This window comes from Cricetulus griseus, chromosome 2 (genome assembly GCF_003668045.3).
Source record: "Cricetulus griseus strain 17A/GY chromosome 2, alternate assembly CriGri-PICRH-1.0, whole genome shotgun sequence".
Lineage (NCBI taxonomy): Eukaryota > Metazoa > Chordata > Mammalia > Rodentia > Cricetidae > Cricetulus > Cricetulus griseus.
Window position 1 is genome coordinate 169,911,813 of NC_048595.1, and position 14,653 is coordinate 169,926,465.

Here is a 14,653-nt window from a genome sequence, read left to right on the forward strand (position 1 = left end):
TTTACATAAGAATTCATGTTCCTTGGGGATATCAAATGATATCATATACATGTTACAGTTTTGTTTTCGAAAATCTACCTAAGGAGCCACTCGCGCCTGAAATTTTCTTGGAGATGTTCCCATCTTATTTTAGAATCTTTTCCTCAGGATCTGTGCATCCAAAATTATCTCTGACCACTTAAAGCTTGCCAGATCCTCCTGAATTCAACATAAATAAATAAACCAAAACTACAATTTAGCATGGAAATTAAACTTTACTGAAAAATTCAGTTTGTGGAACTCTCCCTGGATATGGCAGAGCTCATAAGATGGTTCTAGGGTAAACCTTTGTATTTCTAAAATCTTACAATGCTCCAAAAAGCCTGAGTGAGTTTATGGGAAGTATACAGTTAAAGTGGAGGTCAACTCCACAAATGTCTGAAATACAAAGCTGTACCTCTTCTTCACACTTTCTGCTAAAACATACATGATTTCAATTTGATGATCAAGGCCTTGTATGTTTATATGTTAGTGAACACAATAAAACTTCCAAATGACATTTGTTCCTTTTTAAATTTATGCTATTCTATACATTTGATATGAATATTTTTTAAACAGTACCCTTTGAAATGTTTTCTTTCTAGATTTTAATTCCATCACGTTAATTTCTAGTAAAAAAGCATGGATGCTTTCTCCTGAGCTGTAATTTAATACGGAGCTTTTTTCCCTCTGCATAAACGCACAACTCAATGAGTATGATTATTAGGCTATCCACAAACAAGAAACCTGCTGGGAAGGGTAGTCAAGCTGCAAATTGTCCAGATCACATGGAAACAGGCTTTAAAGAAGAAACTTAAGTTTCAGGGATCCAACCAGACAAGAAGCTCGCCATGTACATTTTAAAGGTTAGAAACACAAGATGAGTGGTGTCATCAAGCACAGACAGCTTTATCACTGAAGTCCCTTCAGAAAAGGAAGGCTATGCAACAGTGGGACATGGCCCAGGACAACTTTCAACAGCAGGAAGTGGGGTTCTCTTCACAAGTATCATTTCCCACTGTCTTTCCTTAAACAATCAAATTACCCTAGACATCCCTCCAGACCTCTGTTCTCCAGAGGGCTTGTCTTCTCTTCCTCTATGGTTCTAAAGACTACAAGCCTTGTGGATGATTCTTACACCATCCTATGTAGAGTTTTCAGAGTGACTCAAGGTCTCTAGATGTGGCATACAGTACAAATGCATGTTTATGCCTCCTATCAAAACTATGACACAATATTGAACAAAGTCAGTCCCCCCCCCCATCTCGAAGTTCTCCCTACCTACTTGACCCAGATAGCCTGAAAGAGCCAGTTTCATGGCAGCAAGGGAAGCCCACCTCTCCCTCACAACTGTATCCCATTTTGTGACTATGGGATACCACACTGTAAATGTTCTTCTGTTTATCTATGAAAGAGAGAGGGCCCATTTCACTGAGGCTGGGGGAAGAGTTGACCCAATATATTGCAATAGATTTATTACTGTGTATCATGGTCAATATGTATCTCAGGGAACATAAATGCCTTTATCTAATCTAATCACTGTAAAAGAAAGCTATGTGTTACACATATACTCAAGAATATGTTGAAACAAGGTTTAGAAGTATCTTGAATCAGACACATTTCATAATTTCATTTGAACTTAATAATAAGGGAGACAGAGATCTAAAAATACAGAAATCTAGGTCTGTTGGAGACAAAGTGCTACAGTGTCTTGCTCAAGAATGTATCCTAAAATCAAGTTAAAAAAAAAAAAAAACAACTTTTTTTTATGGTGGCAAGGCGTGGGGTCTCATTTTCAGTAATAGAATAATACAACAAATTTAGTGTACACTAAGCAAATTGCAACAGAAAGAGAACTAAGAGGTTCTAGAATCACCAAGTGGTGATTGGAGAGCAAAAATGCGCCAGCTTCTCTTCTTCTTCCTGCTTAAACCTTAGTTGAATTTTCACCTTGTTTCTTATCTTTTGAAAAAGAGCTATTTATCAGTGTATACCAGAGGGCCATTAAGACACTTAATCATGAAAAGTTCTCTTAGAAGACTTAATCCTAAACTGGCTGTCCATCAATAGCCAAAACTTGAATAATAGAAACAAATTTCCCATTTCTAACTGTCACGTGTTAGAAGAAAAAGATTTTCTGTTTTCTGAGCAGAGTGTAGGGATGTGCCACCAACAGAGATAAAAACAAAACAAAACAAAATAAAAAAAAAAAAACTTGAAAATGTTTTTTGTAGAGACCAGCTAACTATAGAGGAATATTTTTAAATATTTGTAACTAGTTAAGAAGTTACTGATAATTAGTAACATCTTAGATACTTCAAGAATTTTCTAAAAAAAAAAAAAAAAGTGTGAAGATCTCTGCAGAAAAAATATTTTTGCAGTGGAAAAAAAAAACAAACAACAACAAGAAAAATCCACAGTTCACTTTAACCTGAGGCACAGACAGGATTAAATGAGTTGTTTTTGTAGCTCCCCTGAACAGTCATATTGTCACTTCAGAACAATCAAAGGCCTTTCTAATGTATTTAATATTGCCAGGGTTATGTTTAAAATGTAAACAGCTTCCAGGACTTTATTACTTGAAGCTGTCATTAACACTATTAAAATCTAAAATTTCATCTACAGTAGTAACTCTACCTCTAACTTCAAGCTTAAAATACGCCTACAGAAACAGTCAATTTCAATAAAATATAGAAACTCAAGAAATAACAACATGGTACAGTTTTAAGTGACATATTGATATTCTAAAATGACTATTTTATATGCCATTGGCAGTTTTATTTACACAATATTTTTCCATATTTATGGCTAATTTTGTGGTGCTTCTTCAACATTATCAAGTCTGATAATCAGCATACAAAATTTATGGGTTTTTTTATAAGACTTATTCTGATATATTCATTTAATAATTTTTTGGATGAGCTGAACTGAAATCAAGTCAAATACACAGGTGTGTGGGTTAATCTAGCACATTTGCAAAACCCATTATTCTTCTAATTTACTAAAAATGAAATAAAACCAATGAGAGCACTGATTGGCAATACATTTTCAGAAATCTAAATATAATTTTGACTTAAAGTACAAGAACATATAAGGCCCATTAGCCTTTTTTTTTTTTTTTTTTTTTTTGCATACTAGAAGCCTGAGTTAAAACTGTCTTTACATGAACAACACTGGAAGGAAAAAAGAAGGAAACAGGGAGAAGAGAAAGGAAATCATTTTTTTCTTAAAAATTTTACATAAGAAGAAAATTACTAGCAATGGATGGGCTATAAACAAATTAAATACCTCCTAGGATCTAAAATTTGCAAATGCATAAACACAAATCAATGTGTCATGCGTTTCCTGTGATTCCAACCAACTTTTCCTAGGTTGGGACCTGGGGCATCAGTGAAGCACCCCCACAAAACTCCAGGTATTAAAAAGGCCCAGGATGCTTTGGGTTCCTCTATCCCCACCTAGCAGAGCAAACAGTGACCACCTTTGTGGTCCTTATTCATCAACCTTTTCAGAAATAGAGACATTCTCCTTGCACTCTGGGCTGAAACCCATGTAAATTTTCCCTAAATCCTCTCCACAAATCTCCTTTGGCATGCAAATCCATAAATCATCATAATACCGACAAAGAATTTAACCAACACATGAAACTAATATCATGCTCTGCAAAGCCCTGTACAGGTGAAGCTCTGCAACTTGAGGTACCTTTTCAAGGCTCTCCACAGAGCTGAACTTGCTGAATACCAACACAAGCCCTCAGCCTTCCAGCAGAGGCAATTAATCACAACAGCAAAGGGTCAGGTAGCTGGGTCCTTCCTACCTCTCCCCATCCTAGATATGCACACAATGCAGCTCTGGGTGCCTGGAACCTCACTGATTTCTATTGCCTTCTACTGATACCAAACAGAACACAAAGGACAAAGTAGGGAGCAAAAACAGGCAGTACTTACTGAAGAGGGCAAACCTGGAGGAACTTTTCGGACTTTCTTTGTCTGCACCTCTGAAAAAAACAGAAACAAAAACAAAAAACGAAGAAGATGTGAGCTCCCACATGTCCAGGTCTCCAAAGGAAAAGATATTAAACCAAGAAGCTACTGAGATTAGAACAGACATTCTAGCTCACTCTTGCTACTATTTTGCCTTTCCTTCTACCAGAAATCAAAGTCTGTTTTGCTGGTGGAATTGAAAAGAATGGAGCTACCTGTGACTGCTTGGTGTCTTAAAACACAGTTTTCTTGTGTATTCCGTCAAGTGACACATGGAAGTAAGCAAACATTTAAAAAGTTATGTTGCTATGTAAATTGATACCATATACCCTGGGGGTGGAAAAGGCACTAAGCTAAAGATTGATTCAATGTTATGGGGGCGGTATGTCTGGGGGCAAAGGAGGGGTAGGATGGCATTTTTTAAAGGGGTAATTTAATAAAGAAGCCAGGCATTCAAAGAGAAGAGGGCCTTACCCATGGCACTACTGTGAAGAGACCTCCGACGGGTGTTATTGCTAGAATACTGATAGTACTGGGAGCCAGGTTTGGTGGGCGAAAGGGTTCCTGGATTGCCCATATCCATGTCCCCTCCAAGGAGACTCTGCTGGAAGGTGAAAAACAAAACAAAACAAAGAAACAAAAAAAATGGAAGTTTAATGTTTCACATTTACCACCTCGCACTCCATTTTAAGCAGAGCAATACAAAACCCAGCATTTGCTGAGCTAAGACAATTAACAAAACAACTGCCAAAAAGCAAAAGCCACTAAGGAAGCTATCATCACGTTCGGTGTTTTTAACCCTTTACTTCAAAGATGATAGATGGCACCTCCTCAAACCAAATATATTTTTTTAAAAATCATTTCAGATGACTTAACATTTTAATTTCTTAAGAAAATGTCATTTATTTCACATAAATGTTTTCTTTCCCCATACTTAGGCTCCTATCTGGGAACTAGTCACACCTTTGTTTCAAAAGGACTAACACGAATTTCTTTCTTTTCTTTCTTTTTTTTTTTACACACACACACACACACACACACACACACACACACACACACACACACACACACACACACACCTTCCCCCAGCTGCACACATGGGGTGGGGGGGGATACCTCCAGATCATCCAGGATTTTGCAAGGTACCCACAGAGGACAGAATGCCAGAAACATGGAGAAAAAATTCAAATCCCTGGGCAAACTCTCATCAGAGCAAAAGTAGGAACCCTCTTAGCATGCAACCCTAAGGACTTCAGCAGGCTCTCCTGAAGACTACCAGGAAGGAAAACAAATCCCCATGGATTGAACATTCACCGGAACACTAGCACATTCCCACAAATATCATTAAGTTATCACCATGTGACAAACTGCTAAACTTTCAAAAAAAAAACAAAACAAAACAAAAAAAAACCAAAAAAAGATGACATAAGACAGATTACATAATATTACATTTTCTAAAGGCTACATAGAAACTTACCACAATATATAAACCGCCTGTTTACACTCTGCATTGAACACATTGTTTTTATAATTATTCTGATAGGCAATAAAACAAGTGTAGATAGTACCATTTATATTAAGAGCAAATTTGTTATTTAATAAAGAAATTTTAAAATTAAGTACTAAAAATCTAACTTTATCGTTACTTGTAATCAACTTTTACTGATGGAACTAATTACTGTCCTTGATAAAGTACAGAATGTGTTTTCCCTAATCTAAATTCTAATCACCATGTCACTCACAACAGACTTAGGGATGCTTCACTAACACACTATTCACATGCAAAATACTCTAAATAGGCCAATTATGACTCTGCCCCTGTTCCCTGGTTAACCCGCTGAGAACTGAAAAATTTCACAAGGCAGTCACCACCTAAAACAAAGGGTCCTTGTTTTAAATTAAGACAGTCTTTTTGATTCCTAAATAGCTCAACAAAGTGGCATGTCTTCCAGTGAAAGCAGTTGGTCAAATATGACCCATAAGCTGGAAAATCAAAAATTCAAAGCTCTCCTAGGCTCCACAATATAGCTAAATATCATACAGAGAGCTGGTGATAGTGGGGGAGCTCTGTGCCTATTGGTGAACAATATATAATGGGATAATCAGCCACTGGCAATGCCTGTCTTCCCTGTTTCCAGCTTACGACTTTTTCAAGGGATACTTGATAAACATTACTTTAAAAAAAAAAAAAAAAAAAAAGAGGACTGAAGAAGAGAATCTAAGAGTGAAAACCTATTACTGAACAGTCAGCTCATTGCCAACATCTTAGTTTCATCCACAAAGGATGAAAATTGGATCATTTGCCAGGTAAAAAACCTAAGATCAGCACACTCAACTACTGCATTTCTAGAACTTTCAGAAGATATGAAAGTATTATTAATGGCAAACTAAAGCACCAAGCACATTACAACCAACGTTTCTACTAATTAGGGAATTTAGGGATATGACATTGAATGTTTACTTTTATCATGTTAGGCATTCAAAATTTAGAATTTCAACCTGAAATTTCATTCTTGACAGATTCCTACTTAATCCTTAATCCAACATTTTTAAATAACTCTACTGAAAAAGGTGTGAATGATACGAAGTTACTATCTCTGCATAAGTAGGTAAATCTACCACTGAGTCTTCATTTTATTGGGAAAAGAGTTTGAAAATAATAATATACTATTGTTGTTGTTACTATTTTATAATATGCTGAGCCTCTTGAATTCTAGGCAAATGATCTGTCATTAAGCGACATCACTCATGACCCATGGAATAAGACTATATCATGCTACATCATCCATGACCCATGAAATTAGACTACCTTGGTATCTGTCAATAACATAGACACTGTATTGGCAACCATTAATCTTATTTTTCCTTTTCTCTTTTTTTCCCAAAAATATATATAATCTCCAGGAAAGGGTTGGACAAATATTCTGAAATATTCACTTCTCTTTTCAATGGGCCTGACCATTCGTTGATTTCTATTTGTCCTGGTAGCAAACATTTCACTCCCAGAAAAGGGAATCTATATAGTAGGCCAACATAAAAACAAACAAGCTAGCTGCCCTGGGTTTTAGTAGCATTCACAATAGAGCTGTGAAGAAAAGATTATGAAAACACAGCTAACTGGCTGGGGCTGACCTGCTTGCTGTGGATTTCAAAGAAAATCTTCCTGTGGGAAGATAAGCAAATCAGCATTCATTTCTTCTACAAAGCCACATAAACTATGTGGGATGAAAGCAGCAAAAGTCACCCAGCACTTCCAAATAGAGACTCCTGACAATTTCTCACCAACAAAAAATTTAAAAAAGCACATTCCTGCTTCTTTCTTTTAGACTTGTTTGTCCCCCACCCCCTTTTTTTCCACTTGGACAATGGCATCATTCTTCTAAAGAAACAAAAACAAACATTTCCTCAAACTTAAAGGAGTACTAATCACCCCCACAGGGAAAATAAAGATAAAAATATACATGCTCTTATTGTAGGGTCTACTTGTGAAATGAACAATGACTATTTACTATTGTTTGGTCTTTACATCACAGGCTTTACCCTCTGTAATAATGAGAAAGATTAAAAATAATTTCCACTGCTAAACACTTGGCTACATGTATGTTTAAAAGTCAATGGCATTTGATTAAGGCAAATTAAATAAACAGTACACATAAAAGATAAGGCATTCATCTGTTTATAAAATTACCTCCAAGCATGTATAGCTTTGAAAACAAATTTATATTTCCTAGATGTTAAGTTTAAAAACTAAGTCTACTTTCAAAATGGGCAATGCATTCTTGCCTTACTTAATGGATTAGAAAAGTTTAAGGGTGCTGTTGTTTGTTGTTTACAATGTGCATCCCTGTGTTCTGTGGATATTCTGGATCCAGAGCAGTTACCTTACCCTGTCACCCAGGAAACACTGGCAAGATGTTTTTCACACAGCTAACCTGTAAACCTTAAAGCCATTCCTGTGAATCTGCTTAACTGTCCACATGTGATGAGACAAGCCCTTCTGTTTCTTCTCATCCAAAGGCAAATTATTTCAAGCCTTAAAGCACAAATCAAAGAATAAAAGGTACTGGTGTTGTTCACTAAGCTCAAATGACTGTAGAGTCACTCCAGGCAGCCCACTCACCAGCAAAGCGCCACACCTGGCAGAGCCATTCATACTCCAAGGTCAAGATTGTGGGAGGGTTCAGGCAATCACACTGTTGTTTGTTTCCTAGCAGGTCTGAACATGGAGACTTCCAACACCATTTTAGCCATGCCCTCCTTACTCCATTTGGGGCTGAATGAGTGGGTGCCTTCACTCCTTGATCAACTACTCGGCTTGGCTTACGCAACTAAGGATGTAAACCATGAATTAAACTTGGGAAACAGAGAAGTGGCTTATATCTCAAATTAGATTTATAACTGAATGGTAATCAAAAATAGAAGTAACTGCTCAAAGCTTAAATTATCAGCTTTTTTTCTTGTTAAACTAAAATCATCTTGCTCTGAACTATTATTTCATTTCAGTCAGCACTTTAAATGTAATGGGTGGGTGGTTCATCTCTAAAAAGGAAGATTATATTTACCCTTAATTATAGATATGAGTGAGATCAGAGAGCTATGAGCCCTGTTTTGGGGCATACGATTAATTAATTTATCTAATAGGTGAATGGCCTTGAATTTCAGAGGTGGGTCCTGGGAAAGCAAAAAGGGAATCGGGGGTTTAGGAAATCTATGAGGGGAAAATGTGCCCCTCGTTTTCCAGGCTTTCTCTGCTTTTGCGTCATTACCATTACGTTGTGATCTGATATCAGACACAACATCTTGGGGGTATGGGGGGGGGATGCTGCAGAACACAGAAAAGCAGTCTCCGATGAAACCAGATTAAGCTCCTTTTCTGAACTTTTGCCAATTGCGTGTGAGTCTAATTCATGTTTGGGTATTGTAGCAGTCACACAGCTGCGATTCGATTCTTTCATCACAGACCCAAGTGATGTATAGTGGCTTTGTGTGGTGCACTGACTCCATAAAGGCAGAGATTTGTTATTTTTAAGTGGAAAGAAAATTCGGCACAGCTGAATGTTGGATATCTGTATAGATACCTGATAGACTTTGCATCATGAGCAACAAACTAAATATGGAGAGAAATTATAACGTAGATGCATTTAAAACACTGGATCCCAGCTGAGGTCATATCTACATGGCTAATTCTGCACAGAATTAGGTTTTCAAAGACACTGCTGAACAAGATTCCTAACAGCCATGGGGAAGTTTTTGCAAATCCCTATTGAATAGCTGCTGCTGAATTTGCCATTTTGACCACAGAAGGGCCATTGCTGACTTACTTAGTAGCAGGAGGGGGCCATAATTTTGCTGCTGTCCGCACTTACTCGGCAACCTAGAATATATCTTGCACCAAAGGGCAATGAAGAACACAGTAATTCCACCTGTCCACTTTTGAACTTCAAAGCTTACAACTGAAGGTCAGACCTTGGACAGCCTTTATCCCTGATCCCTAAGGTCCAGAAAGGCACTGTTACAGTTCACTTTGATTTCTGTCCTGGACTTAGTTTCAGCAAAGAGGACTTGGGAAAAATCAGAAAGATGGGATGGCAGAGATAACCAGGGGGCTTAAATGGTTGCTGTGTGACAGAAAAAAAAAATCAAATTATTGAGGTTGTCATTTGGCAAGTACTTTCTTTTAAGAAATTTCAGATATTTCAAAAAAATCATATTAAATGTGTTCCATAGAAAATCAGAAATAAAGTTCAAGTTGGGCCTGGTGGGGCAGTGGTGTAATCCCAGATATTTGGGAGGCTGAAGGAAAAGGACTGAAAATGCAGGACCAACTTGGGCTACAGAGTGAGCTCAAGGACAGTTTAGGGGTAATTTAGGAAGATCCTATCTCAGAATAAAAGATAAAAAGGAACTGGTGATATAACTGAGTGGCAGAGAAGTTGCCTAGCATATGCAAGGCAACAAACCCTTATTAAGATAAACGAAGGAAGGAATAAAGGGAAAAAAGGAAGAAGAAAGGAATGAGGCAGGAAGGGAGAATGAGTGGGAGGGAGGGAGGAATGACTCAAGCAAAGTAAGGAGGATAAGTGGGTTCTTGGTGGAACCCAAGCTTAGAGGCATATAGACTGCTGGAAGACAACCGCTCACTCCTTCTCTATAAGGTGGGGGGTACTAATCAATGATTTCCCAGAGTTATTGGGAGTAGAAGAAAATGTCCAGCAGAAATGAGGCCTCATATATACTTCAGCTTCCTCCCTCTGCCCTTCAGCATAGTTCTGTCAAAACCAACTGACTGTTACTTAAAAGAGTCAGCTGAAGCTGAGAATAACTAATAGAGGCTCCACTCCACTTTCATATAAAAAAGAAACCCCCCCCAAAAAAAAACCACTGTGCAAATTTTGAAACATCACAATAAAAAGTTGAAAGGGGTAAATATTCGAGTCTCCATAAACAGTGGCTCGGTGGCCTTTGGCCACACCGGCAAGAAGATAGGACTCCCCATATTTAATAAAGAAATTGGCCAATAATCTCAGAATGAGAGTAAGTGACTTTTTTTCCTGAAAATGCCACAAGGATTTCTTCAGCAATTCATTTGATTTTATTTTTCAAACACAGAAGTAATTTGCTGCTAACTCAACTAAATACAAGATAAAAATGGTTTAAAGTCAGTCTGCCACTTGTACCAAAATAAAAAATGTTTCACATGGGATAGAACTCTATACACCATATAAAGTAGGTTAAGTTAAACTCTTATTGTGTTGGACACTGACAGATGATTATAAGGGTGGTCCAACTTTGTATTTTCTCTTTGCAGAACCAATTATGGGCATCTAGTGACTGTATATTCCATACTCATGTTATTATATTTTCTACTTCCATGATTTAAACAAACAAACTTCACAGTTTTGGTTGGGAATTTGAATAACTCCCAAAGAAATCAGTAACCTTAAGTAAAACTACTTATTTTAGCAGTGATTAAATTTCACTAAACATTTCAAAATTCAAATACATTGTCTTTCCTTGTAAAAAAAGAAAACTTACATTTAAATGTTATAGTATAATACAAAGGTTGCTATGGTAACTGCAACTTAATGTATAATGTGGTAAAAGTCAAGTAAAAATTCATGCATTTTAATGGAAATTACAACTGTCCAAGGATTGATGAGATTTATATACCCACCTATTTGACTTCCCAAATTAAAAAAAAACAACAACAAAAGCATTAATTCTTGTATATAATAAAGTGAGAAGATTTTTTTCTGTGGTTAATGAAATGCGTTCTGGAAGCCCGGGTCATCTATTAAATATTAAAAAGAGGATTATTTTAGTTGTTGGGAGGTTCAAGATAAGATGGGGGGCATCAAAGCAACTAGCAACTTAGAATAAAATTAAGTTTAAAAATTCTTACATAAACTTTACAGAATTTAAGAAAAGCACTTTCTTGTCAATTAAAACTTTCTCAGGATAGTTTAGGAAAATCGCCTAATTTATGATTTGACAAGTAATCACTCAATAGCATATAAACAGTATTTTCCTTGCAATGCTGTTCACTAGCAATAGTATACCAAAGTAAAATAGGAAAACTGATAGGACATGTTAACATACAGGTGAATTAGCACCACTCATGTGAAGATATGGCCTTAATAAACATGCTGAGAGTTTTGTTTGACCAGGTTGCTATTGAAGTAAAATAAAAGGGTGACAGCCTGTCACATGTCAATCTTTATCACACTGGAGGGGGAAGAGTTCTAATTCAAGATTATTGTAAATGTTTGCTTCTCTGGGCAAGGATATAGAAAATCCATTTTTATGGGACTAGTCTCTCTGGGGATGGGAGGGGGGCAGGATTTACTTCATGAACCTACCAGTCATTTCTATTTCTGATGCTGCTGACAATAATAACCACAGCCAGAGAAAAGTACAGACACTAATATGGCAGACACTGCAGTCTCCAATGTGCAGATGGGGACATTTAGAGTAGTTTCATGTCCTGACCAATAGCACATGCCTAGCAAGTAGTGGGGCCAGTGTGGCTTGGCATTGACACATACAGTTGTCCTCTATGCCCCATCCTTTCTGTGCTCTACCTGCCCAAGCCCTTCATTATTAGCCAGAGCTTTCAATTATCATTAGGGAATCCTAACTTTGGAAGCATCTTTCTTCTTATTTCAGAAGAATCATCTAATACAGTGAAATCCAGCAGGGCTACATGTGCATGCCACTTGTCCCTGGAGAGTGTGGATATGTAATCTTATTGGGTGTCTGGCTCTTTGTCTGGGACATGGTAGTATGTCCACACTCAGCATGAGAATCATTCAGACAATACAAATTCCTAGGAACTTGATGTCTGTGACGTCTCACAACTGGCACATGGTCCCTCAAGGCAGGAAGTGAGCTCCCTTGTCTCTGTGACCTTGGCATCGTGACGGATGACAAGTGGGTCCTGGTACATAGTATATCTGCAGTAAATGTCACCTGGTGTAATTAATTGATTAGCCAGGGAATGTGCTTACAGAATTTCAACCATTATTTTTATGAACATGATTCTCTATTCCTATGTCAGTGGACACATAGTCCCTACACTTCTATTTGCACTCTCATCCTAAGGTTTCTCCTCCAACATTAGATGTGCATCACTCAAAAACTAAAGGCAGTCCCTAATGTACTAAAGGCTCACCACATCTCTTCTGCAAAACTTCTTTCATTTCTTAGTTACCCTCCCAGGCCACCTGAGGATAAGTGAGGAATCAGAATTGGTAATGTATATGAAGAAATTAGTTGTGCCTATTGATGTATGCATATTGAGTTTTATTTTTATGCCTGGTTTGTTGAATGAAAATGGATACATTTCCTCCAACAGGTATGGTTGTTGGATGGTCCATCAATCACCAAAGGGCCAGGTTCTTGAGAGTTGGGCAGCAGTGGGAATACAGGCATTACTGAGGCAGACACCTACAGCAGAACAGATACAGGAGAGAGGGACACAGACAGCAAGGCTAAGGCAGGATTATGAACCCTTGTTGTGTCTTATTTTTTGAGACAGAGTCTCTTTACATAGCCCTGGCTATCCTAGAACTCACTATGTAGACTAGGCTGGCCTTGACTTTGAACTCACAGAAATCCTCCTGCCTCTGCCTTCCAAGTGCATGTGCTCCATATCCAGCTTGTGGAAACTTTTTTTTTTTTTTTTTTTTTTTTTTTGGTTTTTCGAGACAGGGTTTTTCTGTGTAGTTTTGGAGTCTATCCTGGCACTTGTTCTGGAGACCAAGCTGGCCTCAAACTCGCAGAGATCTGCCTGCCTCTGCCTCCCAAGTGCTGGGATTAAAGGCATGCACCAACAAACGCCTGGCTTGTGGAGACTTTTAAAATGGAAATTTACTCTGAGGAACATAGGCTGGGAGAACTTAAGCTGGTTAGGATAGAAACTGTTCTCCTTAGATTGCTCCCATATCTTAGATATCTAGCTTTTGGGTTCTACTTTCCTGACTATTAAAATCAAGTTGACTTAGACAAAACCAAAGCCAGAGAAATGACTATAACACTGAGAAGTTGTTGGCCTTTGCTATATGCCAACTACGGTGGTGGGCTTTGGAGAAACAGAAGGCTTAGGTGACAACCTCTCCTAAAGATGGCCTAGGCAAGGTGAGTATGTGTATTCCCAGCTACCGCCCCCCTTAAGCCCCACTTCTGAGGTATACTTTACCAGAGCTGAGCCCTCTCTTCAAAGAACTGGTCTTCCCACTCTACATTAGATAAACCACTTCAAAACACCTCTGGAGATGACAACCAAACATCATCTCCTTGGGATTCCTAGGGACTCTAGAGGAAGACAATCGCCCTACCCTGGACCCTCTCGTTGCTCCCTTACCACAATGACTTAGGAATACAGGCAGATATAGGGGACACTTTTCAATAAGGGAGATGTTGTTACTCTGTAAATGATGGCAGCCACACAAAAAGCAGCGAATATCCACACAGAACTCACTGTAGTTCAAGCTCGGTTGGCTGCAGTAACCCATTTAATTATCACGATCCCTTGAGGGGAGAATCCCACTAATCCCACTCTACAGATGAGGTGGCCTGAGGTAGAAGGAAGCTAACTACCCACCCACGATAACTTGAAAACTATTTGAAAACCAATGAACAACCAAATTGTGTCATTTCACTGACAGTAATTACATCTCTTTGATTCACATGGCTCCTGGTAATATCACATCTGAAAATGTCAACAATTACCTCACGTTCATCCTTAAATATTACGATCAGGAGCCTCCCCTCTTCCTGCCTCTTCTCTACTCTCCAACACCAGCGAGCTTCAGCACTGAGGACCTATTTGCACCAAGGCATTTCACTCTCCAGTTCTGCACCCCAACACCCCTCCCTAACACTGAACAAAGAACTCACTGATCCCATGAAAGATTTGTTTAGTAAAATGACTGGCAACCAGTCATTTCGTTTGCCCAGCACTCATATACATAGCTTTCTAAGCAGCCCTTAGCTTTATAAGAAAGATGATGCAAAAACAACCAACAACCAGAAAACTTTACAAAGTTGGAAGGAGACAGTAATATTTAAGGGTTCTTAGAGGAACCGTGGGGCATTTGCATGTATAAATAAACATTCCCTTTCTCTCTGCAAGGATGTAGGACAGGTATATT

At 38.1% G+C, this 14,653-nt stretch overlaps 1 protein-coding gene across 19 annotated transcripts in view; it reads right to left on the bottom strand.

Annotated features, from left to right (window-relative positions):
• The window catches only part of Tcf4 (transcription factor 4), a 342,153-nt gene that overhangs the window by 118,236 nt on the left and 209,264 nt on the right, over positions 1 to 14,653 (bottom strand). For 15 of the 19 annotated variants that reach the window (XM_035440081.1, XM_027402662.2, XM_027402658.2 and 12 more), the window contains 2 exons: positions 4,476 to 4,605; positions 3,966 to 4,015 (listed from right to left, as the gene is read on the bottom strand). In XM_035440081.1, coding sequence (XP_035295972.1) covers positions 3,966 to 4,015; positions 4,476 to 4,605 — 180 coding nt within the window. The remainder of the gene's footprint in view (positions 1 to 3,965; positions 4,016 to 4,475; positions 4,606 to 14,653) is intronic. The other 4 variants (XM_035440077.1, XM_035440074.1, XM_027402656.2 and 1 more) reach the window with 1 other exon arrangement.